The sequence below is a fragment of the Microsporum canis genome, genomic scaffold, assembly GCF_000151145.1.
Source record: "Microsporum canis CBS 113480 supercont1.7 genomic scaffold, whole genome shotgun sequence".
Classification (NCBI taxonomy): domain Eukaryota; kingdom Fungi; phylum Ascomycota; class Eurotiomycetes; order Onygenales; family Arthrodermataceae; genus Microsporum; species Microsporum canis.
This window is the reverse complement of record NW_003299163.1, coordinates 1,401,720-1,428,607: the sequence shown is the minus strand read 5'-3', so window position 1 is coordinate 1,428,607 and position 26,888 is coordinate 1,401,720. Positions and strand designations below refer to the sequence as shown.

Genomic DNA, 26,888 nt, shown 5'->3' with positions numbered 1-26,888 from the left:
AGTATATTCACCTTCCATGCTAACGCAGTATTGTAAGCCATTTGCAGAAGTAGGAGACAAATTAGCCTACGGGAAAAAGGAAAGGGAATACAACCCCGGATAAAACTCAAAATATTGCTAGATTTTCTTCTTCTGGCTTGGTTTACGGGACAGTATCCTTTTTTTTTTTTCCAGAAAAGCAAGCATGTGAAATTGATTCATAGTATGGCCACGATGACCGGCATGTGCCTGGCCTACATACATGGTTCGAACCCAGCGCCATGAGTGAGATGCACCCAACGCCTAGGATATGCAACCAAGTTGCCCCGGTGGGAGGCACACTAGCGCTACAGAAATTTATTCAACATCCCACTCACTCTCCTCATCTCCTTCACACAGCTGCGGGATCCGCCTGGTTCTTTAGCGCAACGCATGGATAAAAGCAATGTTCAATCATGCCGCTGAAGTGCAAAGAATGGATCTAGAACCGCATACTGGCCTGATGAGATTTGCCTAAACCCCAGGCCAGAGGGAGGTTCCAGGATGCTTATTGGGAGATGTCCTACCATACCAAGTCGATCGTTTGAATAGGTGCCGTGAAGATATGATAAGGAGAAGAAGAAGAAAATATGAAAAATTTTGTCCGTGAAATATGTTCTCCGGGTGTTAAAACAGCCTCCCGTTACAACGGGTTTTGCTATATAGAAAGTCCTCAAGTACTAAAAGCACCCTTTTACTTCTATACGCATTCCTCAAGAAGTAGTGAATAGCACACTTCAATTTGAGACCAGGTTTCGTTGAATATCATTTGCATCATATAAAATCAACGCCTCACACACTTAGATATCTCTCTATTGTCACTGTTGTCATCATATCACAAGAAAACGATTCACAAGCTTCCCCACGCTATAAAGAAATTTCTGGTCAGCTATTGCGATCAATCTCACCGCTTCTCCCATTAACCCGAGGTGAAACAATTTCAGAAGGACAAAAAGAAAAGCGGGCAAATACCGGCCGGAAATCTCCTCTCTGCATTAAGCCTGATACCCAGGTCCTGGGTTGCAACACAGTGGCGGAACCGCTCTGGTTGGCTGGGGTTAAGACCAACTTTGCTGGCCAAAGTATTAAACCTCTCAGCGCAACTCAGAGATTTTAAATGGCTTCTGAAAGTCTGCCCAAGCGCATTGGCAGGCCTTTGAATAGCTTAACCCATACCGATGCTCATGAAGAGGCTTTGATATTTAGCCATCCGCCTTATCCAACCGAGATGTCATACCAAACGAATGGGGCCGAGGACGGAATTGTTTATACACCAAAGACTGACGACTTATCAGAGTCAAATGAGAACAACACAGAGCAGCTGATTATGGATTCCCATTGCCCACTTCGGCAAGGAGACATTAAGAGTATAGGCCACGGCACAAACGAGTGTTTAAGCCAGAGAGACTTAGGTATATGGGGGAAGAGCTGGAAGCTTAATTATGCCAATACCTCTACTCATACGAGGCCCATAACCAGTGGAGATGGATCACAAGAAGGCCAATATCAACCCACTTCGACCCCAACCTCATCATGTCCGCAATGCAGTAGCCCCTTGATGACAACATCCAGAGGACAGCTTGGTCAAGTTCCTTTCTGTCAGAATTGGCAATCAACTTCAATATCGGACGGTGTCGAAACTAGTCCCGGTGATGGCAGTATTTATCCGCCTTTTGAATGGCAGATAACATCTGGCGCTGACGTCTTGCCCCTTGCCGCTTCAGCTTTGGGTGAGCTTGAGAGATGCGGTGCGAACACTGAACCTCAAGCATCAGGGTATCTTGTGTCTGAAGGCATCACAGGGTGTATGGAGCAGAACGAGACTGGATATTACCCATATTGCGGCCAAAACATGCCCTATCCAAACATCCCTTACTCTGGCTCTCAATCGTACCCGTGGACAGATGTTTCTTGTTCAAACGTGATATGCATACCAGCTCAGCACCCAAGTTCATCATGGGACATGAATAAAGATAGTCACAGTACTGATCATGGCTTTTACTGCGGCCCGGAGTCACCTTCCTCTTCAGCACTATCAAGTGGGGCAGCGCCAGACGTTTCACTCACAGCGACAAACCCCAAATCCCTGGTCCGTATTGAAAGCAACACATACCCCGAAGAGGCTGACATAGAGAGTTCAAGCGAATGGCAATCCCGAGCTAGCTCCAGCACGGACGCAGACATAGCGAGTCGATTTACACTCAATAGTGGCTCTGACGAAGATCACGCTGGGAGAAAAGGGTATCGCATATATTCTCACCGAAATGACAAACGAGATGCATTTTTGATAGAGTGTAAGCTCGCGGGAATGTCTTATAAGGAGATTAAGGAGAAAGGGAACTTCACCGTAGCAGAGTCAACTTTGCGAGGCCGTTTTCGAAGTTTGACAAAAAAGAAGGAACTTCGAGTCCGGAAGCCTGGCTGGCAGGATAGTGATGTGAGTATATCTTCCCTTTATTCTCAACATCAAGTGTCTAGGAAGAATTAACGCTAACATATTGTCCGAGCAGTTGAGATTACTTTGCGAGGCCGTGAGACGATTCGCCGAGCCTCATATCACTCCAGATATGGGTGAAGAACTGCTGCCACCGAAAATTTCCTGGAAACAAGTTGGAGACTATATTTGGATGAAAGGTGGTTCATATCACTTTGGTAATGCAACTTGTAAGAAGAAATGGGCGGAACTGCAGCGCAATCACGCGTATGTTCAAAATGTGGTATTCAATCGTGCATTTTAGCTCGAGCAGAGGGAGCCTCCCCCCTTTCACTCCTAGAAGCCTGGCAAAATCAATGTAAATAACTTAATATATATATGCACGGGTTACCGTTCCCTTGTAATGCTGCGTAACATTGTAGTTCGTTTTCTATCTGATCCGTAAATTCGATGATTGCAACCCAGTTAGTATGCAAGAAATATCTATACCCAGCAGAGAGGAGGAAAGCAAAGTGGAAGACGGCACATGCTCAGTATGGTATATGCCAGGCAATATACAAGAGCATTGGAAGGACGATAACTTAAGCTGGAATCCCGACATCACTGAGAATCTTTTCTAGCATTGATGGCTGTTGTCTTAGGGTATTCCATTCCGCTTCAGCCTTAACCATCAGAGTGCCTGCCAGTATTGTCCCGTTGAGTTTCACCAATCCCTCATCAACCAGACCTTTTCTAATTCCTGGTTCGAGTGGAATCCAGGCATGCTCACTTCTACGAGGGCAAATCATCATTCTTGAGGTTGTCATGGCCAAGTTATAGCTGATAGCGGCTTCGCCCTGGGTTCCCAGCGCTCTTGAGGCTGAGATATTACTTAGCAGTGATTCCGAGTGCTGAGCAGCAGTAGTTACGGCCATTGCATATAGAGAGAGATATGATTTATGAAGCTCATCAGGGGTCGGATTTGGAGATAAATGCGCCGTGTAGGTAACAAATGGTAGTTTCGGCTGCTGGGGCAATCCCGATGCATTTTTCTGCTCGACAGGATCCTCCCCGTCAATTAAGGGCGCCCAATTCGCTACGTCGTCAACTTGACGCATGTCCTCTATTGGGAGAAATTGCAGATGTCGATGGGGCTGGCTAGCACCACTATGCTCGCCAGAGTTGAAGAAGGCGAAGAGACGTTTCTGCTGCTCTACTGCCTGTGAGTCCTCCTCCCCATGCTGGCCATTTGCCGGTTTCTCCCACTCCTTAAGACATGTAAATGCCGCATGGAGATCGCCTGCTTCCAGGAGATGTGTTTGTGGTTTGAAGGCTTTCGTTGCAAGGATGAAATGGTTGGCAATAACGGGAAACTTGTTTAGAACAAGGATATGAGTGGGATCTGAGGCTGGTATTTGGGCAACTAGAAGGTCTATATGTGGGTTTTCGAAAGGATCTATCTTCTTTGGTTTCGTATCATCGGCGCCTGTACTGACTGGCTGAGGAGAGTTGTTTGTCGGTTTTACTGCCAACGCGGGGCAGTATCTGAGTTGAAACTATTGATCAATATCAGCATCCAGAATAATATAGAGCAAAGCAGCTTATTCGAGTGAAATGGAACAACTGGGCTTACAGGAACACTAGACGATTGCAGCGAGGTCACCTCTGTTTGCGAGAAGACAAGCGATCCGGCTTTCTTTGCGGCGGCGAACCGTCGCGCAACAAGAGAGGCAAGATGTTCCGATAGACAAAGTAGCATGTTTTCGTCTCGAGCTTCTGCTTTAGTTTCCATATTGTTCCCATTAACCGTTGTGTCAATCGTGTATTATCGCGAAGAGCTATTGAGATCTCGGTCTTTCTTCGATGTTGTTTCGTTGGAGCCAAAATTTCCAACCGCCACAAGCGCAAACGTTTTTGACGTCAACAAATGTCAAGACATCAAAACCACCACGAAACTGCATACTTCCATGCTGGATATATCAACTAAAAATCGGTATTAACGGACTATCTACAGTACAACAGGTCAAGAACACAGTTCTTTAGTCAGGTATCCGCGATACTGCAAGGTTTGGAATGTTTTCTCGACTTCAACAGGAAGAAAGGCCTTTCTCTTTCTCCGGCTTGCAGACACCCAAGGCATCAAGATACCCTGGAAAAAAGAAAGAAGAAGAGAGATTGCGATATTTGCAGTTAGACCTGAGCTTCGAAGAGGACGCACAACCGATATCGCTTTCCCATGAGAAACGCGTCAACAACGTATACCCGTGCCTGGATACACCATCAGAATCATGTCAATACGTGAAGAACCAACCTCTGGAACCCCATGGCGCAAGACCTGCCCATCCTGGAAAATGCTCCATACGCTCTCGGGCGCTGCCTGTCTCGCCCGGTGAAACCGCTCATGAGATGGCGCTTCTGTTTACTGGGGGTTCTTGATATGTGGTTACACCAGGCGCAAGGGCTCCCGATTGTCTTCATCACGGGAGGGGAAGTTAACCGTATGAAGAAGACATGATTGTCCGCTGAATCTAGGAGGGAATATGGATGCCTGCGTGTAACGAAGTCGGCACCGACGATTCGGGCACCCTCCTGGGCGGTGGCTGAGCCCAGACGCACATTACCTGCAGCGTAATCAACGAGGTAGAAGCCATCTCCTCGTCAAGCATACTTTTACACATACTTTATCGACGGTTTATTTGAGCGGTGATCAAGGTTGGATGCCGATATGCTACCCATACCTCTTTCTCCTAGAGGTAGGACGTTAATAGAAAAAAGTACGGACACCAGCCGTCAACCGTTGGAAAAGCTTCCGAAATCGTGTTATCATTTGGCACCCTCTGCCGTCGTGCTCGCTTTTCTATCAAGTCTATGGAGTACTTGTTTCAGAGCTGGTAGACTTTTGAAAGGTATCGGGATGTCATTGGAGGCGGCTCCTCGTAGAACCTGCATGGACATCCATATCCCAGAGCTTGCTGTACCCATGTCTAAGACACCCTAAATCCCTCGTGTCTATGTTATCGTCATCTTTATATTACAAAAAATACGATGGAGTGTGGTTGAAGCTATGTCAGACGGCTACTCGCCCCGATCAACCATGTCCAATATATCCCTTATTCTATCACAACCAAAGTTAACCTTAGAGAAGCAAGAGCTTCCATCTCCCTGGCCAGATATCAATACAAAGCCATGAAGGATTCCCCTGGTGCGACCGCAAGGCCGACCCTACCTTCCTGTTATCTCCAAGTGTTGTGAATTTAGGGGGTATTGCCAACAGCAATACCCATGACCCCAGGTGTATCATCCGGAACAACAGCTATCCCTTGTGAAAGAAGGAAGATAGCTCTCCTCGTGTCAAGCCCGCAATTTAACATGGCATCGAATCAAATTCTAGAGGCTCACCTTTCCTATAAACTAGCCCTCTCCCCGCGCGCCTCTTCACTCCACTTCCACTTTTTTCCCTTTTAACTTTGACAGACATCGCAGACGCATTATGGTACCACGTTGTACCTCTACCAGAGTTTTTACTCTAAATATATTGAAATCAACTGTTTAGTCCAAGATGCCGACGTGGGAATGGAAGGAGCGGGAAAGGTTTGTTTTTTGACAATATAATCCGACATGTCGGGTAAGCTCCGCCTTGGTTCGTTCGCCTGGCCTAAGCCCTGCTGCATACTTGCATACGTCGAGCCTTATCATGGACAATGCAGGCGCAGTAAGGGTATCAGTTGGGACACTTGGAAACTTCGATATACCGTGTATCTGGGGTGTTTGATGTCTCCTTGTCCCCGTTGGGCTTTCTGTAGCCCGCCCATTCGCGCTTTTAGCTCGAGAATGTCAGCTATGCAAGGGCATATTAGTTTCCGTATACTACGGACAGGGTGGTAGCACGTTTCCGTGAAGTTAAGTTTTGGCCGTATGTGCTCATTAACCAGTAAGATATCTATTTCCTCCTTTTCATCAACTAACTGCCGAAGTCGACTTCTGCTAGTGAATAAAATTATTACTTAACCCATTTATTAGGCAATATATATTCAACTGAGAGTTTTTGCAATCATGGCTTAACAAGAAAAAACCGCGCAACTACAAGATCGTCGCACTCTTTTTACCTCACCGTTGCACAGGAAGTGAGAAAAAGTATTTTTTGGAGAAGGATGGAAGTAATACAAGGGGAAAGAGGAAAGCAACAGAATTGCCTAGACGAATGGTCTCAAAATGGTTAAACGATACATTTGGGCCGGATTGTCATAGGTTACCAGCATGATGTTCGACTATCTAGGAATATGCAACGTATGTGATCATTAATCAACAATTCAAAGTGCCCAGGTTCTCACAAGGCTGAGTATCAAGAGTTCTGATCGCCATCGATGTCGTGGCCACCATTGGTCGAAGCGCCATATACAACCATATATTGCATGCATCCAAGCAAACCTTTCGGAGTCAAAGAGACAGAGGGGGAAACTCAAGGAACCAAAGACGAGCCCGAAATGTGGAGAAGCAGCCTTAAGAGAGGGGAGAATACAGACCGCAACATTGGCAGGAGACACTCTCCTGGCTCTGCGAATTGAACAGGTGAACGAAACGAGCGAGAGTTTTTTTTCCTTCCGTTCAGCGTGCATGCATATTGATATTAATGGCCCAATTCGGGCATGTCCTAGTCCTTCCGTGTGTAACGAAATACCATACATGCTAACCATACATACACAGTCTGTTACAATAAGGTACTCCGGGCGTATACATCTTCTGATTGATAGATTTTGATGTGAATAGTACATGTCCGTCTGAGGGATGCATAGGGCTGATAGTAATGTTGCAGGGATAAGAAAAACGATTTCCATCCTTCAACTCATTTACCGCACTCATGGAATCAGTCTCGGTCTATACCCAGACGTTACTGTTCTGTATATGAACATGGGCAGAGCAGGATACGTGTCCACCATGCAATGATCTCGTACGGAGCTTGTACTTGTCTGTGCATGGGCTCTTGTGCCTGTTGCACTGGCCTTGTTCGTTAGGGGATTGGAAGAAGAAGAAAATGGCCAGGTGACTCAGCCCTATCTCGCACTCCCCGTACGCTGCCAAGCCACTTCAAGGCATATTTTTGCCTGGCAGACGGAGTAGCGAACTCTTGGGACGGGTATCTTCATCTGCTTCGCTGCACTGTCGTCTATTTACTTCCTGTCTGAGGTTCTACTAAACGTTGGCTATCCTCTAGTCTGAACTATCGTTGGTCGGAATCCGCCTAAAGCGACCCAATTCTTATTGAGCGATTAGTTATCGTGGGTCCCTTCTTTCGATTCGACTTTGCAAAGCTGCCGTTTGTCAAAGCACTCATAGATCAGAATACGCATGGCTTGATTCGGTATGACATACGGGCAACTAACAGGCTTCCCTGGCGACTAGTCACTCGGTGAGTCCGAAGGACTGAAGCAAAAGAGCGAAGAGACAGGGTGGTAAAAGCTAGTAACTACTATAAGCGCCGAAGATGAGACTCACGAGTTCTTTGTTCTTCTTGGATCTCCCGACCGTGGGTGCGGATGATGGACACGGGGAAACGGGGCTCTTACGAAGCTGGACGGTTCGGTGCTCGGTGCTTTTGGTGGGTGTTGCTTAGGCACCTCAGAGTCGATCCTCCCAGAGCAACCGTCTGTGAAATTGGACGGAGATATGGCACTCCTAACTGCGCTCTGTCACCAGGTCACGAATGGACTATTTGTCAAAAAGCTTGAGCCAGAAAAGTGGAAACTGATATCAAAGACGATGAGCGCAAAAATCAGCGTGTTCCGACCAAATTTCTTTTTTCTTCCCCTCTGATCAAATTCTTCTGGCCTGCCCTATAATAAATAGTGGCCCTTGCTGTTATATACGTGGTCGCCAGGGATGACCAGGTCCGTTTCAAAGGGCTTGTGAAAAAAGGACTTATCACTCTGCATGGGTTGTGCGGGATCACCGGTCTCTCGGTAAGAAAAGTGATCACTCTGTTATTATTAAGCCTACATTATGCAGGATGCCCTATGTAAGTAAGAAAGCCTCTTTTTTATCCTTCTCCTGGCTGGTTGACCGAGATGATCATCCCCACCCCTTTTGTGTTTTCCGCCAACCCAGGACCCAGGCTTGGGACAAGCGTTGTTGATACGAGAGCATTCTAAATGATCCCAACTGGTCGTTCCTTGTACGGACATTAGCCCGGCATTATCGGGCAGGAAAATGGTACTTAATCGACACAAAATGTGTGATAATAAATATTGCTCTATATGGACAATGGAGATCACGTACGGAGTACCTTGGTATGCGTGGTTGTATGCCTTGCCGATCGACAAAAAATGATAGAGGAGAGCCAACACCATCGATTCAATAGTGCCGATATCCCTGAGCTATGTCCAGGATAATTACAGCTGTTAAGGGAAAAAAGGGGGAGATAACTATTCACATGAGGCTCAAAGCTCAGTGTTAAGTATACATATCACAGTACATGTACGGAGTATACAGAGTAATATTTATTCCATGTATGAGTATCTACCGTAAAATGCAAGCACCGCCACAAGCGACCAACGGTCGGCAAGATGGTTTTGTTAAGATAATAGGTCCGAAGATGTTACAGAATGCGTTGTCCCGTGTTTCTGTATCATGTAAACTTGTCTGACCTACCCTCCTTTCTCGTGCCCTAATAAGCTAATAAGCACAATGGCACTCCGTTTTCGCCAGTTGAGAGTCCTCCCTCCACGTTTCATACATTAACTCTCTTGGTGGAGAGAGAACGGCTTGGTATCCTGCCATGTGGGCCAAATTCGAGAAAGACAGGAGGCGCAATGTGAGGGCTAAAATAACTGCGTGCAAAGCGAAGTTATCATCAAGCCATAACTTTGGTGGGTACCGAGTTAAGCATAAGTATGTATCTTCCGGATATTGCTGGCTAAATACAGGACGGGAAGGCCATATATGATATTGTATCAAGTGGAAACCCGTGATAGTCAACATCTGGGTTGAACTAATTTTGAATCGCCGATTAATAGATTTTGTCAGTTAATAGTAATCATCTCCCGAGCCGCAAGCCACAGGACCATTAACCTTGACGAGCCGACAACTGTTTCATCCAGAGTATACAGGAATGCATCGAGATGGCGCTCTAGGGTAGCATTTTTATAAGACCTTAGTTGGAGGTGGAATGCCGTGCGGATCGGCCTCGCCCCGCGCAAGGAAGGGATAAACAAGGGACTGAGCGATCACAACGGTGGCATATCGTCCTGTGAGAACGGGCCTTATATCAATATTCGATGCTACCTGGCGGGAGCTCGCAGATTCACAAGTCACCATGTTCGCTTGTCGAGATGTTCACAACATCGCAAAAACTTGCGTGGAAGCCAAAAAGTTTCTCATTAGAGTTGCGGTAAAGATATAAATAGAAAGCGGGCACCGACCAACCATAAGGCTCAGAGAGTTTACGTAAGTGCTTAGTTAGCCTGTTCTCATGCTGCTATTGGCTGTGGGGGTGGAGCTTGGCAAAACGTTCACCGCCAGCCCCAAAAGGGAAAAAGGACGTCAGAGAGAAAAAAAAGAAAGCAAAAAAACCAACAGGAAAAACAAAACAACGGAAAACAATCTTACAACGAAGACAATAAATAACAAGGAGACCACAGACGAGCAAGCGAGCAAGGGACAGGGCAGCAGGCAGAGTTCGGAGGAGAGGAGGCTTACTAGGCTATATTGGGAAAATAGTGGCAGCAAGCCGATTCGGCTAACATGGCCCTTGACTGGTTAGAAGGGTCCTTAACGCCCTAGCCATCGAAAATGAGTGCAACATCGCAGTCAGACATGGTATACGCCGACTTGTGACAGAGACAGCAGCCTGCACAACCGGTGGCTGGATTCGTTTCCAAAAGCCAGGACCAAGCAGAGATCCAGACACTACTATGTAAGGTTGTGGACTAGCAAAAATGCTGGGAAAAGCCAAGTGTACGATCATCTCGAGACAGGCATGCCAACGTAATCTGCGCCAGCGATACATCAGATACGTCAGAAAACATCGGAAACACCACAAATCTGCTGAAGCATTTTATGCAGTGATGCGGTTTCATGGGATCAATAACAGGGACGTGACTCGTGCAAGACGGAAGCCACCAGGCTGGTTTTGGATGGTAATTACCGCCCATACAGTGTATAATCTGGTTAAGATGTGTGTTATCATTACTCATACTGATTCCGTACACAATGCTGACTGATATACATTTTAGTTACAGCCCCCCCATGTCCCTTAAGCTCGCCCTATGACCCGGGTCTGGGGACAATATGCAACAGGAGACCATGTAGGATGACATCAACTGCGAGGCATTCTAGAACTCATTCTTCATCCTGCGCCCTTTTTCAACATCTCGCAATCAAAGCAGAAAAAAGGGTCCCCCTTCATCTTCATCTGATATTGCATTCAAGGAAATGCGGGTCTAGATGGGCCCTTCAGTAGGGCTACCCAGTGGACCACGACGGCAATCGTCATTCCATACTTTTTTTCGTATTCTTCTTTTTCCCCAACTTGGGTTGATTATCCTATCATGAGGTCCTGACGGGGCTTGCCGAATGAAGGAGCTAAAGGAGAAATAATATGCCAGATAAATCCAATAATGGAAGGAAAATTACTAGCAATAGGACGGGCGATCATATTCCGGAGAAGAGGTACCAAGCTTGAATAAAACGTGCGGACAACAACGGAGTTAAAATGATATAAACTATCCATGGGTATAGGTTGAGATGTCTCTCACTCCCATGTACGGAGTACAGTTACATGTATCAATATCCAGGTAAGACAAAAGGAGTTCCATTTTTTGAACGACCGAGAATATGTGGGTAGCACATAACGGAATTACAGGGAGCAAAAAACAAGTGGCCTGTAAACGAACATGTTGGCCCTTTAGCCGTTGACCGAATGTTCAGACGCATACCAGCAACAACTATACGCCATATCCGCGGTGAAAAGGGATGGGCTTGATCACAACAACGGTGATTGACGCTCCCCCCAGCTTGTCAAGCACGTTGGCAGAGGAATGGTTAGGTAAAACGCATCGCATACCCGGGTGGATACTTTCACGCCAACATAGTTCGAAAGCCCAAGCCTATACTATGTACATAAACATAGCCTATTGCGGATCGAGAGGAGTCCAGAAAGGGAAGCATTTGGTTGCAACCCGCCTAGAACCAGCATGAGGACTAGGAGTTGAAGACTGATGCTAACAAACATTATTGCGTGCAGACCGCAACGAAAGTTCGTTGACCGGTTCTCCTTGATCCTTGCACACCTGATGGTGCGTACTAAAAGTGGCCATAAGGCAGCATTGGACCAATTATCTCTCTGAGAACAGGATGGTGTGGATCAGGAATGTTTACTAAACTTTGACTGGGGTCTGCAGAGCGACGGTGAAGAAGAGAGGGAGGAGATTTACTCCGTACTTTTCTCTCTCCCTAGGTACCATCAGAAAGGTTAACTCTTTCCTTCTTCTGCGGAGGAATACACGGAGTTTCAAGATCGAACGAGAGGCCTGCATAGCCGGGGTTGCACATTACGTGGGACGACAGAGAAGTATCCATGCTTTCTCCCTTTTATATTTTTTTGTTTTCTTTTTCTCTATACCTTCCACTAACTAATATTTCTTTTCAGACTTTTATTTTGCAGTCTCCAAACTAATTATTTGTGACTAATATTGATAGGATATGCAGGATTGGCAGGCAGATAGGGAATCGAAAAAGAAAGGAAAAAGAAAAATGAAGAGAAAACAAAAACAAAGGTCCAGAGAGTTCGTGCTGGCTGTCGAACTCTTGTCGTCTAAACCAGTAGCCAGTGAGCGCCGGACCAGTTTCCCCGGAGGACACTCGATTGGTCTGTTTCTATTTTGGATTTGAAACAACTATCCGTGTCTTTACATAGTAAGTATCCGCGCATAAGGCTTTGAGTTAATATCGAGGGGGTTGTCACCGTCGCAATTCCATCCAGTTCACTTTTAGAAGCTGCATGTATCCAGTTGAGTCTGGGCAACCTGCTCCAGCGCCCGGCAGCGTTCTACTCAGTACAACGGGAGTACCAGGACGCTTGATGGCGTGGCAGAGAAACAAACATTAGGAAGGATCAGAAGGGTCACAAACTAAGCACAACGATGGATTAGCTTGTCCCATCCGTGCCCCGCCGTCTAAGCCCTACGCAAGATTTTTTTAACCTCGAAGGAGACTCCGACACCCGCATGACGATGACGATGAATGATAATGACCCGTATTTCTCTTACGCGGTTGCTTCCCGTGTGACGGGGAAGCTGCCGGCCTGTACGGAAGCCTATACACAGCATCAGACGCCTGGGCAGAATGGGGTTGATGTATCCCTCTACCCCAAAACATCAAGTGGCCGTATGTAATGACCTGTACGGCCAGGAAGGTGTAAGGAAAAGTGTCGAGAATTAATATGTACGTTCATCCCTGCCATGCCCCCCCAGTCCTCTTTCCCCTGTCCCATGCACGCAGGCTAAGTGGGTGCCCTTCTCACGTATACCCATCTCAGTGGAAGCGTCCCGTTCGTGGGTAAGCTACATAGCGGTACCTGATCGTGATTGAGTTCCCCCGGCTGGCTCATCTTCCATCTTTTATCTCTTGTCCTTCTATCTGCCCTGAGCTTTTTATATAATTGTCACGCCTGCTGCCTCTTTTCTCCTCCACCACTCGTCCACCTTCTCTCCACCATTCATCTCGGACTTACCAGGCCGCCTGTGTAATCCAATCTATATATATATTCTTACTCTCCACGCCTTGCTCTCTTCCTCTCTTTTTCCGACTGTCGCCTCCCTCCCCCCCGCTCTTCTCTCGGCCATACTTCTCTTCCTGTATCTGGACTTACCGGTCTTTGCTCCAAGCTCGCGAAAGGACGATTTCATACTATGTCCTAGAAAGAAGAGCTTCCAGCTCCACCATCTGATCATCATTTTCAACTAGCAAGAGTGATCGAATATCCGACAGATCAGTCATAAAATACGACCCTGTTTGCCTTCTTGCCCTTGTTTCTAGTCGACTATTCAGGCTCCCCTTTGTGTGAGCCCATTGGTCGCCGCATCGCATCCTCCCAATTTTCGATCGGCTCTTCGTGGTTCGTCCTCTCTCCTAATATTTCAACCTCTTTCACCCCTGCCAGTTGTCCTTTCTTCCCTCCCTCCCCCTTTTCGGCCGTTCTTTTCTCTTAATCTGTATAATTTTGTTGCCTGGATGGTCATAGCTACCCTTTAAAAAGCGGCCTTTGCCACCCTCTTGGGCCCCCTACATTGCGGTGCGGCCCGCTTATCACTCACTTTCTGATGCCCTGAACTCAAGCTTGGCGATATATACTTAACAACTTTCGTACATATCCATCACCTTTGCTGCCTTAAAGCGTTCTTCGTCCTCTTTTTCTTTTATTTTTTTATTTTTTTCCTTTTTTGCTTCGTCTCTTTTCTTTTCTTTTTCATCTTCCCTTCGATAATCGTCCTGCTCGCCAAAATTTGCGAAATCAACTATTTCGAGACATGTTTATCACCCATGTGCTGACCTAGGCTACTTAATCAGATTGTCAACGCCACAATTTCCATCTGCTTAGGCTTCTGGTTTACTGTGGGTAGAGAGCAGATTTATACTCACGAGGACTCTATTTTGGTTTCTTTCCCCTTGAGCAGTGTACCTTCTGGCACCGCTCCTTTCGCTCTTATCAAGGTGTAAGAGCAAAAAAGCAACAAGTTTTCCGTCATGCTCGCCTTGGAGCGGCCAGCTCGCGAGCAATCGTACCTCCAGCAGGTTCCCATGGATTCATCCTCCTTTAGCAGCCCGTTAGACTCCTTCGACCAACAACAGCAAGCCCTATTCGGAGCATACAGCAATAACAGCGGCCTCTCATGCGATCCTTACCCATTTATGCTCCAACAACCCTTGGCCCTGGATTCTCCGCTACTTTACCCTGCCAAAAGTGAACTAAGGCTTTCGTCGAAGCCTTTGGGATCGCCAAAGTTTCTCCCACTTTCCCAGCCTGGCGATCAGTACTCTTCGCTCAGTTCCTCGGCTTCTACCCATTCCCTCCCCAGCGCAACCAACTCTTCAATAGGCTCACCTTATCAAGATCAGTGGCTTGACATCGACGTCTCTGTGGGTGCGGAGCAGGTAGCCATGGTTGGGGAAGGGTACCCGAACGACTTTTTGTCGAAGAGCATCGACCCCGAGATGCTATATGCCACCGAAAAGTTTTCCACTCCATACGTCGGTAAGTTATATCTTTTTGTCTTCTCACTTTTCTTATATTATAAATCTTATGACTGCTGGGCGAGTGATACAACTTAATATATCCAACATTCGCAAGATTTATATCCCACCTCATCTATCTGTGTCTGCAGCCTGCTATTGTGACTACGCAAATAGCAGTTTGTTGCAGGTTATGATAGATGCAGGAAGCATTTGTTTCCCGACAAACAATGACAATACTAGCATTGTTAAATGTTTGGTGTGCTCGTTGTCTTCATTCTCAATTATCCTTCTGGCATTTTCTGCTGCTCCATCATATCTATCATCGTTAGCCTTCTACACTCACAGCCCGGTGGCATTTTCTAATGTTGGGGTCGAACACGAGAACTGATAGCACATAATAGATCCTGCATTACTACAGCCAATGCATCAGAATAGCAACTTTTCCGGGGTAACTGTCTCGTACCCAGAGGAATCACAATATCCCTTCATCTCTTCACCCGCATTTGCTCCACTCTCGCCTCACTCTCTTAGCATTTCTCATACCCCTCAGCAGCAACCTCAAGGCATACCTACATCCCAAAAACAGGAGAAGCTCGATGTGAACTCTCCTTTCGTACAGCCGACTAGTTTCTCCACACCTAAGCAATTCCAAGGGCGCCGGTCATCATTAACTTCTATTCATTCTCGACCATCTGCCCGCACATCCCCGATCAGAAATGAAGCCGAGGAAGATAATAACGAGAAAGGAAGATGTCCTCATCCAGACTGTGGCCGTGTCTTCAGAGATCTCAAAGCTCATATGCTCACCCACCAATCGGAACGCCCTGAAAAGTGCCCGATTGTGACATGTGAATACCACCTGAAAGGATTCGCAAGAAAATACGATAAGAATCGTCACACCTTGACACATTATAAAGGAACTATGGTTTGTGGTTTCTGCCCTGGATCAGGCTCTGCAGCGGAGAAGAGCTTTAACCGTGCGGATGTATTTAAACGCCATCTCACAACGGTTCACGGCGTGGATCAATCTGCTCCTAACGGCAGGAAGAAAACGCCACCCTCCGTCCCCAGTGGTAAACTCTCGAGTTACTGTCAGGATGCAACCGGGAAGTGTTCGACCTGTACTGCGACTTTCTCAAGTGCCCAGGACTTCTATGAACATCTGGATGACTGTGTCTTGAGGGTAGTTCAGCAAGAAGAACCCTCTGAGGCCATTAACTCCCGAAGGCTGACGGAGATTGCATCCGACCAAGCTGTTCGCGACACAATGGAGCGACACATGCTTCTCGAAACAAATATTTCCCACATCGAAGGGAGTGAAGACATTGACGAGGGTGTCGAAAAGCAAAACGACTCTTCCAACACGCCCATGAAAGGTGTCCTCTCTAAATCTAACCCTACCAGTAGTAAGGTTACCAAGACTCGTGCCGCCGTCTCAAGACGTCGAAATAATCGAAACAACTACCCTCCATCATGGAGCTGTCCCAACAACAAAATGAAGATGAAGCGACGCCTTCTCTGTCTCTACGATGGCCCTCGCCGCCTATGGAAGGATGAGATGATGCTTGACAACGAGTTTGAAGTCCGCCTCAAACTCCCTACGAACGACTACATGGGCCGAGAAGCATATGTCACTGACCTTGATATCGAAACTCTTAAGCGTTCAGAAGGCGTGCACGGTGCTACTGAGGAAGAAAAGGGTCCGTGGATCAAGGATCCCAACACACGAAATGGCCTTATTGGGCCCACGGCAGTTCCGGTCACTGAGCACCCTATGGCAATTGGCGATGAGCTTAACATCGACGATCTAATGGCATAAAAGAGCCACCTCTCTGAGGGAAAAAAACCCTGAGCCAAATTTCCTCCATCTCCAGCTGATACCCATTTCTCACCTCCCCTCAATCCAACCTTATAATACCAGACCCTCTGATCCTTATCTTAACTCTATCTCACCTTTCTCTCCTTCACCCTCATCCATCAATTACACTTCTTTGGTAGGAGCATGGAAGCTCCTGTTTCCTTAATCGGTTTTACGATTGTTATTCGTCGCTTACACTATTTAACTTATGACCTCATTTCTGTTACCGTCCGTTAACTATACTATATGCATTTTCGAGGGTCGCCTGCTATTGGTATATTTATTCTTGACTCGTTACCGTCATGCGTTTCTTAGCTGGCGCCTCCCATCTCCGTAATTCGTTTGTGGTTTCTTTCTTTCTTTTTTGTGGCTGGGCTCTAAGGGGAAAAAAGAATTGGGAATGAAAAGATGGGATAGTGGTATATAATTGACTTATGATGACCATAAATGAAAATGCATACTTGCACACGCAATCATCTCTTCTCCCTCCACTCTTAAATATGTAAAATGGGCCATTTCACCAATAACTTCATTAACCAGTCAGTTATATATTCACGTGACTTGTCGGTATCAATGACATAATCAAATAACTTGTTTGAATCTTTGTCGTTTTGAACCGTCGAGTCAACATCAACCGACGAGATGATTTGATATCACAATTCACGACGGCCCAAGGAATGATTGACGAACCATCTTGTGCTTTTCCTTTTAGCAGGTTTGTATGTATGGTTTTCACTAGAGGAATATGTCACTGGGAGGTGACTTAATCTCGCTCTCCGCATCCTTTCATTCCGTCAATAGAAGCTGACTAGCTAACGTATCCAGGACTTAGACGCAGAGCCCAACCTATAAAGACGAAAAGCTCTAAGCCGGCGTTATTATTTATGATAGTCGGAGAGGAAACTCTCAGTTTTCGGCTCCTGTTAAGTGTTCACTGTTTGCCCGCCGGCATCCCCGCTCCCGATAAGCTCTACTCGGATATCAACCATTCGGCTAGGCAGGCATAACGGAGAGAGAAAGATGGATTCGTCATCACAAGCCAAAGCGGCCAACGGTACAGCTGGCTCGGCGATGGATATAGAGTCTGTAGTGGACCACCAACGCAGAACTTCTACTGCTTCGCCTCGTATTATTGTTGACGGTATATACATACTTACAAAGCTGGCTGGTATCACCTAGTGAAGCACTAGCTAACAGTGCAAGCTATGTAGAACCGCCCAAGTTTGACCTTGAAACCTATATTTCGAATTACACCGGTAGGATATTCCCGTCTAAAAAGTATACTCCACAGCAGAGGTTAATTTTTTTTGGAAATTAGGAAGGACCAAATTTGCCCGACTGTATCTTATTGGAACATGCTCAAGCTATCTCTCTGTGGATGCTTTAAAGATGGCAGTTGCAGAGGCGAAGTCTGGAAAGGACGTCAAGTGCTATGAAAATGCGGTTGAGGCTCTAAGTCGAGCCGCCCCGTCAGATAACGAGGCTGTTCTTGACACCGAATGGATAAATTATACAACAAAACTTGTCAAGGCTGACACGAGCCGGTTGGAACGTGAACTGAAGGGGTATAAAAACAACTTGATTAAGGAGAGCATTCGAGTAAGTCTCATACATTTCTTCCCTCCTTCGGTGTTGTTCTTATGATCTGCTTCAACATTTTAACATTCTATAGATGGGAAATGAGGATCTTGGTCAACATTACCACCGCATAGGTGATCTAACTGCGGCCTCACATGCATTCTCAAGAATGCGAGACTTCTGCACTACGACCTCGCATATTGCCTCGATGCTTTTTAAGAATATAATTGTTGCAGTTGATCGCTCTGATTGGCTTGGTGTACAGGCAAACGTTCACAGGTTACGCAGTCTTCAGTTTAAACCGGAAGACGAAGCGAAGAGTAAAGCTAAGCTCGTTGTGTCGCTAGGTTTATCGCAGCTTGCCGCAAATTCTTACCTTGAAGCAGCAACAACATTTCTAGCTACGGACCCAGCCCTCGGAGATAACTACAAGGAAGTAATCTCACCAAACGATGTAGCGGTATATGGCGGGCTCTGTGCTTTAGCGTCCATGGACCGAATAGACCTTGCCAAAAATGTTCTCGAAAATAAGTCATTTCGAAATTTTCTAGAGCTAGAGCCTCATATCCGCCAAGCGATTTCATTCTTCTGTGCTTCTAAATTCCGGCTTTGTCTGGATATTTTAGAAGCTTATCGGGCCGATTACTTACTTGACCTGCACCTGCAAAAGCACGTTTGGACTTTGTACAGACGTATCCGGACGAAGGCAGTACAACAATATATCATACCCTACAGCCGTGTGACACTTGATGGTATGGCCAAAGTATTCTCTCCCAAGGAACAAATCAGGGACGAACAGGGAATGATCAAATCAAATGGTGTATTTGTGTCGGAACTGATCACCCTCATCCAAAATGAAACGTTGGATGCTAAGATCGACTTTGAGAAGGGTGTGCTCGTTACTGGTGAAGTACCCATGAGGGAGAAATTGCACGAAAGGGCGTTGGAAAGCATGAGAGACTACATGGAAAATGCACACTTGCAGCTATTGCGCATCAACGTCCTAAATGCTACATTAGAGATCCCGGCAACTCAGGCATATGGCATCCGAACTGAGGCTGATGCGATTGCTGCTGCTCAGGCAGCCAGCCTTGAGGACCAAGGACAACGCTTCAAGCCCGCTTCCAGAAAGGGAATTGCGGCGAAGTTAGGAGCAGCATTCGGTGAAAGTTAAAGATGACTTTAGATAGAGCATACATGCAAATGGTATTACTTTCTACTATGGAAGGTATACTTGATACTTGGAATTCTCCCCTATCCCCATTTACTCCGTCCTTTATCTAGGGCTCCTATTATAATAACTAAGGGGCTACTAGCAGATGTATGCACTGGCGTTGCAAACTTCAGGTTTAAGGTCACCTTCACCTCCTACTGACATTAAAAACCTTACACTAACACTGTTGCAGCTCTGGTTTGATATGCCCTTAAAGTATTTATAGGTGAATTTTGACTAATGTTCCGAGAGCTGTTTCTCCAACGGCCAATGCTAAAGCTGGATCCACCACCTAGCTGCACCATATTGATGGCCGATATTGCCTTATTAGCCAGAGATTTAGCAAGGATTTGGTAGGCAGCTTGTAGCGTCAAGATATACCAAGCAGCATAACTATTGAACCCAGCACAATAGTAATAAAGGAGAAACCCAAACTAGCAAGATTCGAACTTCTCTAGTAAGAATGCAGTCCATTATTAAAATCACATAAAGAACCATTTACCTCTGACGGTCATCAGCCCATGATGACATGGACGGCAACACTGGCCGGCGTAATTTGTTAATGGTACTTGGACATTTAGCCGCGTTGGTCAATGCCAAGTTAGTCGCTGGCGGCCCGCGCGGGAGCAACCTAATCTCAGCTTGTTGGATGATCATAAAAATATATAACGTCCAGAGCCCACTATATAACCGACTATAGGCCACTACTGGTTGGCAAGATCCACCCGCTCCGTCTTTGTTTGAACACACATGCTTTTATACAAAGTAGTCATTACATTTAGCCAGAGTCTCCTTCAATTCTGCTGCAAGCCTTTGGAAAGACGTATCCGTATTCTCCATGATCTTTGACCAGAGAGGGGCCATTTCGTCTGAGTTGCAGGCACAACATCGTGAGTTGGAGAGATGATTAGAAGAGTCTCCTGTTGCTCCAGGAATCGCAGCCACCCTATCATGCAGGGTACTCACTAACGTCTCTATGAAACTGAAAAACACAACGGCTTGTGCCCTGGGACTATTGTGCATTGATACAGATCCCACCATGATGCACGGAATTGTGTTCCGGAGCGCGGTGGTGATGGACTGAACATGATGACCAGAGTCACGGCTTTGGGCCAGGAGATTCTGAACGCATGAGAAGAATACTTGAATAATGTCCAAGAGACGCATGCAGCAGGAGAGCAGGAGAAAGTTATTTGCTCGATTATTGAACGTGCCATGGGTCAGACTGCTGTACGCCTTTTCAATATCGGGACCGCTTAATAGCTCTATGAACTTGGTCACTAGCTCGATTGTCGGTTCTAGTGGAGCATATGGTGGTGTTGTATGCCGAGCTGTCGCGCAGGCTCTGGCAGCGGCGGCTGAATTCAGTCATGGATCGTTGAAGGTCCAGAGACTTGGAGTTTATGCTCAGGAGGGTATCTGTCCAACTGGTAAGATGCTGCTGATTGGAATTTTTACTACTCGCGTCCGGCATGTATGGTGATACTGCGCACCCGCACGTTGGCGCATCCACCGCGCTGACCAAAGCTGGATCCAACGGTCCTTGTGTCTCACGCAATACGGGCAATGCCACGGAATCTATCCCAGAGAAAAGGGAATCTGAAGGGGTCGTGAAGAGTGTATCATCGATGGAAACACCGTTCCCACTGTCGCTCCACACGGCTGAGTTCATGGTCAGTATTGCGATTCGGCATCGCACCATGGACCTCTTACCTAGCTGCTCCAGGTTATCGTGTGCCGAAGCGGGCGGCGAGTGGAGGAATTCTGACCTCCCTGGGGCTATTAAAGCCTCCATTTCCCTTCGGTTAGGCGACATTGTGAGTGCAGGGGCTGCATTATTACTATCATTCTGACGGAAGCGTCTCGAGGGCCGCGGAGCGCATTCTACCCCGGCCCGCATACATCGGGCGCAACTCTTGTTCCTCTGGTGACGGATGCACCGCAGCTTTTGAGCATGGCATCGGGAGCAAGCTGGACGATAGGTGTATTCCATTTCTTCGTGCATGGCCGAGCAGACAGCTCTCCAGGTGGTAATATCTCGGCCTTTAAAGACTTCTAGCCCCTGCTCGGATTATATCGTTGCTGGGGTCTTGAGGATTAGGTTGGGAGGCCTTGTTCTACCATGCATCTCTCCCTTGGTTTCAATCGGATACCAACAGTTATTCAAAAGTAAATGCATCTCTTATTGGCACGGCTAATCATTGCCTTGTCCTAAGGGGTTACATTTGGGAGGGTACATATCTGCGGCCGAATAACCCGGTGTACTCTGCCCTTGGAATTCAGGGTATAACCTGGTGTACTGTGTATACTCTGCCCTTTGGATCCAAGGATATGAGCATATCCGGCCCTATAGTAGGCGAGCAGAAATGCAGGACAATGCCAGGTCTATTGAACAACCCCTGAAGCCTTTATATTCCCAACCATTCATCGTATTCTTTGAAGCATGCTCTCTGTTGATTGATATTCTATTTTTCACTATGGTTTCCGTTGTTCTATTCGCTTTCTCTTTTCTTCCATCCCACAGTTCCGTTCGTCTCTAACTTTCCAATATCCATTAATCTGATAGCCAAAATAGCCGCTGCGAAGCTGAGCTACCAAAGACCGCAAATCAGGGAGCAACCTATTACGCTTGGATTAATACAGCGCTCATCTTGATCCTGCCGACGCTGGGCTGTACTGCCGCATTCTTCGTCACTCTGAGACTTAAAACTGCTGTTTGGGTAGTTGTCTACTATTTCTGGACTGGATTGGGTATCACTGCTGTCTACTATCGACCATGGGTACACCGATCCTATGAAGCGTGAGTTATCATCTGCTTTGTCTTGTCACCTTGATTCAAAAACTGTTAATATCATCTGTGCTGTTGTATTATTAGGATCCACCCGCCCAAGACTTTTCTTGCTTGTGCTGGTGGTGGTGCTATCTAAGGCTCAATTCGCTTCTGGAGCAAGCATCAAGCGCATCACAGATGGACTGACGCGGAGAAGGACTCGTACAGTGTTCATCCACACTACATGCGGATGATCCTGAAGCAGAATCATGAGATACCTGGCCGCATTGATATCTATAATTTCACTCTGACTATCGTAATGCAATTGAATGGTGGCAATATGATCCCACTAAATGGTCTATCTGGTTGTGGAAGAAGCTGGGTCTGGTCTCAAACCTCAAGCAGTTCTGCGCCAACAAGATGGAAAAGGGCCGTACCTAGCGGTTGCGGAAGAAGGTTGATGCAAAGCGATCAAGGCTTGACTGAGGAATTCCGCTATACCAGCTGTCAGTGGTTGAGCCGGGTGGTTTCCTTGCAGACGCTGCAAGTAGCAAAGGTCTCATCGCTATTGCTGGCATTTTTCATGATGTGTCTGACTTTGTCGAAGGGTATCCAGGTGGAAAAGTTTCGATTCGCTCAGTTATTGGCAAGGATTCTACTGCCATGTTTAACAGTGGTGTCTACAACCACTCTAATGCTGCACACAATATCCTCTTCGCCGTGCGTGTGGTAGATGTCTGGAGGCAGACAAACCCTGAGAAGGACGTTCCATAGCATAGGCTGTGTAGATTGTAGACTATTGATTTCTGGGTTTAACCAGTATTGCCCTGCAAAGTCTTCCATTAACTGCCAATGTAGGCCATAAATATCCAGAATTAGCCCCTGGCCTTGTACTTCTCGGCCAACTTCACCTGGACCACCGCGGCCAGATCATTCAGAGTCTCTGCCCTCAAAATCTCTAGAGTCGTAATGTCCACACCGCACTTCCTCCGAATCCAGCTCCGGAGCTCTACGCTAATTAGCGAGTCAATGCCTACCATTGCGAGTGACGCCTCCAAGTCGATGTCCGCCTCAGACTTCATCATGAACCCAACCAACATCCTGCGGAGCTCTTTGGCTAATCTCACACTTGTCTCAGGAGCGTTAAGAAGGGCTTTGTTCGAGCTTACATCGCGCAGGAACTGCGTTAGCTGCTCGTCCGCTGAGGAGCTTGAACCTGCGGATGCGGATGCATCTACGCTCTCAACATTCCGGTATACTGACATGCGCGGGTCATGACGCCAGATGACCCGATTCGTAGGAGAAGAAATAGGGATTGTGGACCGCAGCCCCATGGCGAGCTGAGAATTCTGGACCCAGCGGACGTGTTTATCCTTGGTGGCATTGGCCAGCCTAGGTGAGGACCGCTTAAGCATGAGTTCAATACAGTCTAGCAAATCGAGTTCACTAGTGATGTACTGGCCCGTAACCCGCAAGGAGTCGAGAAGACCCGAGTTTTCGCTCACATATCCAACGTCTCCAATAACTCCAATGTTCAGAGAGCTAGCTGGTAGGCCAAGTGAGTGTCGGTATGAAACGAATGAGTCCAGGAATGTGTTACCAGCATTATAATTTGCTTGGCCCCATTGGCCACTCATAGCACCGGCAGAGCTGAATAGAAAGAAAAGGTCCAGTGGCTCTTCTTGTTCCTTCTGCAAAGCGTGGTGTAGATTCCAAGTGCCCTGGATCTTGGGCTGCGATGCAATGAGCCAGTCGGCCCACGGCATGGTAGCAAGCTCACCGTCCTAGTTCTGTCAGTGCCAAAATGAAAAGAAAATGAAAAGAAGAAAGACTACTTACTCTAAGAACCATTGAGGCTTGAAGCACTCCGGCAACTGGTTTCCCAGCAGACTTGACTGCGTGCACTACGTCCTCATACTTGGTCACATCACCAGATACGAGCGTGGCCTGGCACTCCAGTGCCGTAAGCTCCTGGATGAAGGGATCATCTTTCGGCATTGAGCCTGCTGATCGGGAAAGGAAGACAATATGCCTTGCCCCCTTTTCAGCCAACCATGCCGCAACAGCCCTACCCAAGCCACCGAGGCCACCGACGAAAAGATATGCTCGGTCATCGCGAAGTTTCAACTCATGGTAGCAAGCCTCAACGGGTAAATCGTCTGGATTTTCGGGCATTGTTACAACGAGTTTGCCAATATGCTGTGCTTTCTGCATGTAGCGAAACGGCTCTGAGATATTCATGGCTGAAAACCGGTTGGAAATGATAGGCTTCACATGTCCCTCATGGTAGAACTTGATGGCGCGCTGTATGAGTCCCTCGACCACCCAGGGTCGTTCGGTGCCCAGATGAGCCAAGTCGAAGCCTACAAATGAGCGATTCGATTCGAACTGCTCCATAGCAAGCTTGCCTTGCCCGATAAAATCCCGACGGCCGATCTCCACGAATGTGCCGAACTCAGCAACGCATTTCCATGATGCGTGAAGTAGTTCGCCAGAGAGAGAGTTAAGGACAACATCGACGCCACGACCGCCTGTCCTTTCCATGATACCGGGCAGGAAGCTGGCATCTCGTGAATTGAAGATGTTCTCACGCGGAATCCCGAAGTGATCTTTGAGGAAGTCAAGCTTAGGTTGGCTACCAACAGTGCAGTATATCTATCAACATACCTGTTAGTGGCTTTACCATTTTTGAGGAAACGGAATAATAGTGGACGGTGCACTGCTTACCTCTGCGCCTAGCATCTGAGCGAGTTGGATAGCTGCAATGCCTACGCCGCCAGTAGCAGAGTGTATCAAGACAGACTGTAACTCTCTTAGCATTGGACACTCTTATCCGTCTGATGTTAGGGAACACATACCATGCCCGCTGACAGGTGTCCTGCATCAATTAGCCCATAGATAGCCGTGCAGTAAACCGCCGGCATAACCGCAGCGTCCTCGAAGCTCATCTCGTCAGGGATTTTGGCACAGACATATTGCGAGACATTATGGCTGGTGGTATAGGAGCCACTCCAATTCATAACTATTCGATCGCCAACCTGATGTCTGGTGACTTTTGCGCCTATCTCAGAGACAATACCGGCGCACTCGCATCCCAATCCGCGGCCAATTGTGGCGGTTTCGGTAACGATTCCAAGGGAAATCAAAATATCCTATAGCAAAATCAGGTCAGCCTCCTGGCTAATATGAGAGAATAATTTCTTGAGCCACCGTAGCTACACACCTTGAAATTCACACCGACGGCCTTGATATCAACCCGCACATCCTCTTCACCTAATGATGGCGCTGGCAGCGGCTTCCAGAACAACGTACTTGCAAGGCCGGGCTTATGCTGCTCCAGCTTCCGGACGGGCATAGTCTGGCTCATATTGGGGCCTAGCTGCGTCTTCAGCTCTTCTGTAACGCGAACAAAATGGTAGCGTGCTATAAGTGTCTTGCCATCAACATGCGCCCATTCAACTTCAGCATTAATCTCACTGTTCCCATCTCTAGCGGCGCTAACATCTCTCCCGAATTGGAACTCTTCCAGAACACAAGGTACAATAGGCCCCAGGCTGTGACTCCAGTCGCTTTGCGGGATCTCAAGCAGTGCAAAGTCCAAACTCATCTCAGTACGGAGGACGCGGGCGACGCCAACAACCGGCGCAAAATTAGGGTCCACCCTCCCGGCTTGACATGCGCCAGTGACCCAGAAGACACCACACTGGGCTTCTTTGGCCTGCTGGATAAAGGCCTGGAAGTTGGTAAACTGGGTCTCATCGAGCGATATGAAGAATGGCTTTGCTAGATCGAGTGCAGACACAACATCTTGGTTTGGAGGCAGTGGCTGCGATGTACATCCGTCAAGCGGGTATCTGTCAACGGCGTAGCCAGAGGCAAACAGACCATTTTCTAGGTCTTCAATGTGCCGGGATGAATCGTTCTTATTGCTGTTATAGTCGGCTGGCAGCAAGAGAGTAACACGTTTCGACTTCCTCGCAATGTCGGTACCCAGATCAGGCGTCGCGATGATATTATTGTTCAAGTAGCCATCATAGATGGCAGCCATAGTAGCAAAGCCTGCTTTGCGAAGCTCATCGTACCATCGTTCCCTGTTCATATATGGCTCTGGGAAGCGCGAGTCCTCCTTACCTAGCCACCATCCCGGAAGCACACCCATTACGAAATTGATCCATTTTGTTTCTTGCTTTGTTAGCTTCGTCATGGGGCTTTTACGGTTGATTCATTCACTTGACTCACCTGGTGAGAGCTCTTGAAGAAAGAGTCGTCCTCGCGGATGCAGCAATGTCCGGACATGAGAGAGCGTTTGGTTGATATTCGGGGTAGCATGAAGGACCTGCGGCTAAAGTCAGCGTCCATATCTTATTTAAAGTAGTCAAAAATACCCCTGGGTGTGTGTGACAATAACTTACGTTGCAGGCAATAACCAGATCGAAAGACGCTGGCTTGAATTGTTGCTCTATCGGATCCTGGGAAATATCAAGCACTGCGTATTCAACGGCGGCATAATTCTTAAAGCGCTCCCTCGCGGCAGGGAAGAAGCCGGGCGACACGTCTGTGTATGTATAAGAGAGATACATGCGTTCACCGTAGGCAGAGCGAAGAACTGGCAGGATTGTAGCGGTCGTTCCACCTGTGCCAGCACCAATCTCGAGGACACGCATATTGGGCTTGCGATGTGCCAACAGGTCTAGGAAAGCCGCATATTCAGAGTTCTGCATGAAGTCATACAGACGGTGCAGGACGCCGTCTTCAAGAAGCAGACCCAGCTCATCTATCTCTCCAGTAAAGATACCGTCACAAGACGATG

At 47.3% G+C, this 26,888-nt stretch overlaps 7 protein-coding genes across 7 annotated transcripts; 4 read left to right on the top strand and 3 right to left on the bottom strand.

Annotated features, from left to right (window-relative positions):
* Nucleotides 1–1,135: 1,135 nt before the first annotated feature.
* On the top strand, nt 1,136–2,756 carry MCYG_07726 (conserved hypothetical protein; the record flags this gene model as incomplete). Its single annotated transcript, XM_002843897.1, has 2 exons — nt 1,136–2,455; nt 2,529–2,756. 2 exons carry the CDS (start codon nt 1,136–1,138, stop codon nt 2,754–2,756), a joined length of 1,548 nt encoding a protein of 515 aa, XP_002843943.1.
* A 277-nt stretch (nt 2,757–3,033) lies between these two features.
* Nucleotides 3,034–4,223, bottom strand: MCYG_07725 (Ap4A phosphorylase II; the record flags this gene model as incomplete). The annotated part of the gene is made up of 2 exons (XM_002843896.1): nt 3,034–3,987; nt 4,095–4,223. 2 exons carry the CDS (start codon nt 4,221–4,223, stop codon nt 3,034–3,036), a joined length of 1,083 nt encoding a protein of 360 aa, XP_002843942.1.
* An 8,254-nt stretch (nt 4,224–12,477) lies between these two features.
* Nucleotides 12,478–13,269, bottom strand: MCYG_07724 (uncharacterized protein; the record flags this gene model as incomplete). Its single annotated transcript, XM_002843895.1, has 4 exons — nt 12,478–12,555; nt 12,694–12,740; nt 12,873–12,987; nt 13,198–13,269. The coding sequence occupies 4 exons, from the start codon at nt 13,267–13,269 to the stop codon at nt 12,478–12,480; spliced, it is 312 nt and encodes a 103-aa protein (XP_002843941.1).
* Nucleotides 13,270–14,170: 901 nt separating this feature from the next.
* MCYG_07723 (zinc finger protein) lies at nt 14,171–16,478 on the top strand (the record flags this gene model as incomplete). The annotated part of the gene is made up of 3 exons (XM_002843894.1): nt 14,171–14,678; nt 14,809–14,835; nt 15,061–16,478. 3 exons carry the CDS (start codon nt 14,171–14,173, stop codon nt 16,476–16,478), a joined length of 1,953 nt encoding a protein of 650 aa, XP_002843940.1.
* A 1,110-nt stretch (nt 16,479–17,588) lies between these two features.
* On the top strand, nt 17,589–19,269 carry MCYG_07722 (COP9 signalosome complex subunit 1; the record flags this gene model as incomplete). The annotated part of the gene is made up of 4 exons (XM_002843893.1): nt 17,589–17,658; nt 17,729–17,773; nt 17,836–18,116; nt 18,190–19,269. 4 exons carry the CDS (start codon nt 17,589–17,591, stop codon nt 19,267–19,269), a joined length of 1,476 nt encoding a protein of 491 aa, XP_002843939.1.
* A 1,279-nt stretch (nt 19,270–20,548) lies between these two features.
* Nucleotides 20,549–21,124, bottom strand: MCYG_07721 (uncharacterized protein; the record flags this gene model as incomplete). Its single annotated transcript, XM_002843892.1, has 2 exons — nt 20,549–20,970; nt 21,022–21,124. The coding sequence occupies 2 exons, from the start codon at nt 21,122–21,124 to the stop codon at nt 20,549–20,551; spliced, it is 525 nt and encodes a 174-aa protein (XP_002843938.1).
* Nucleotides 21,125–21,674: 550 nt separating this feature from the next.
* On the top strand, nt 21,675–23,040 carry MCYG_07720 (delta-9 fatty acid desaturase; the record flags this gene model as incomplete). The annotated part of the gene is made up of 7 exons (XM_002843891.1): nt 21,675–21,840; nt 21,895–22,108; nt 22,184–22,212; nt 22,237–22,413; nt 22,454–22,534; nt 22,590–22,851; nt 22,899–23,040. The coding sequence occupies 7 exons, from the start codon at nt 21,675–21,677 to the stop codon at nt 23,038–23,040; spliced, it is 1,071 nt and encodes a 356-aa protein (XP_002843937.1).
* Between the last annotated feature and the right edge of the window lie 3,848 nt (nt 23,041–26,888).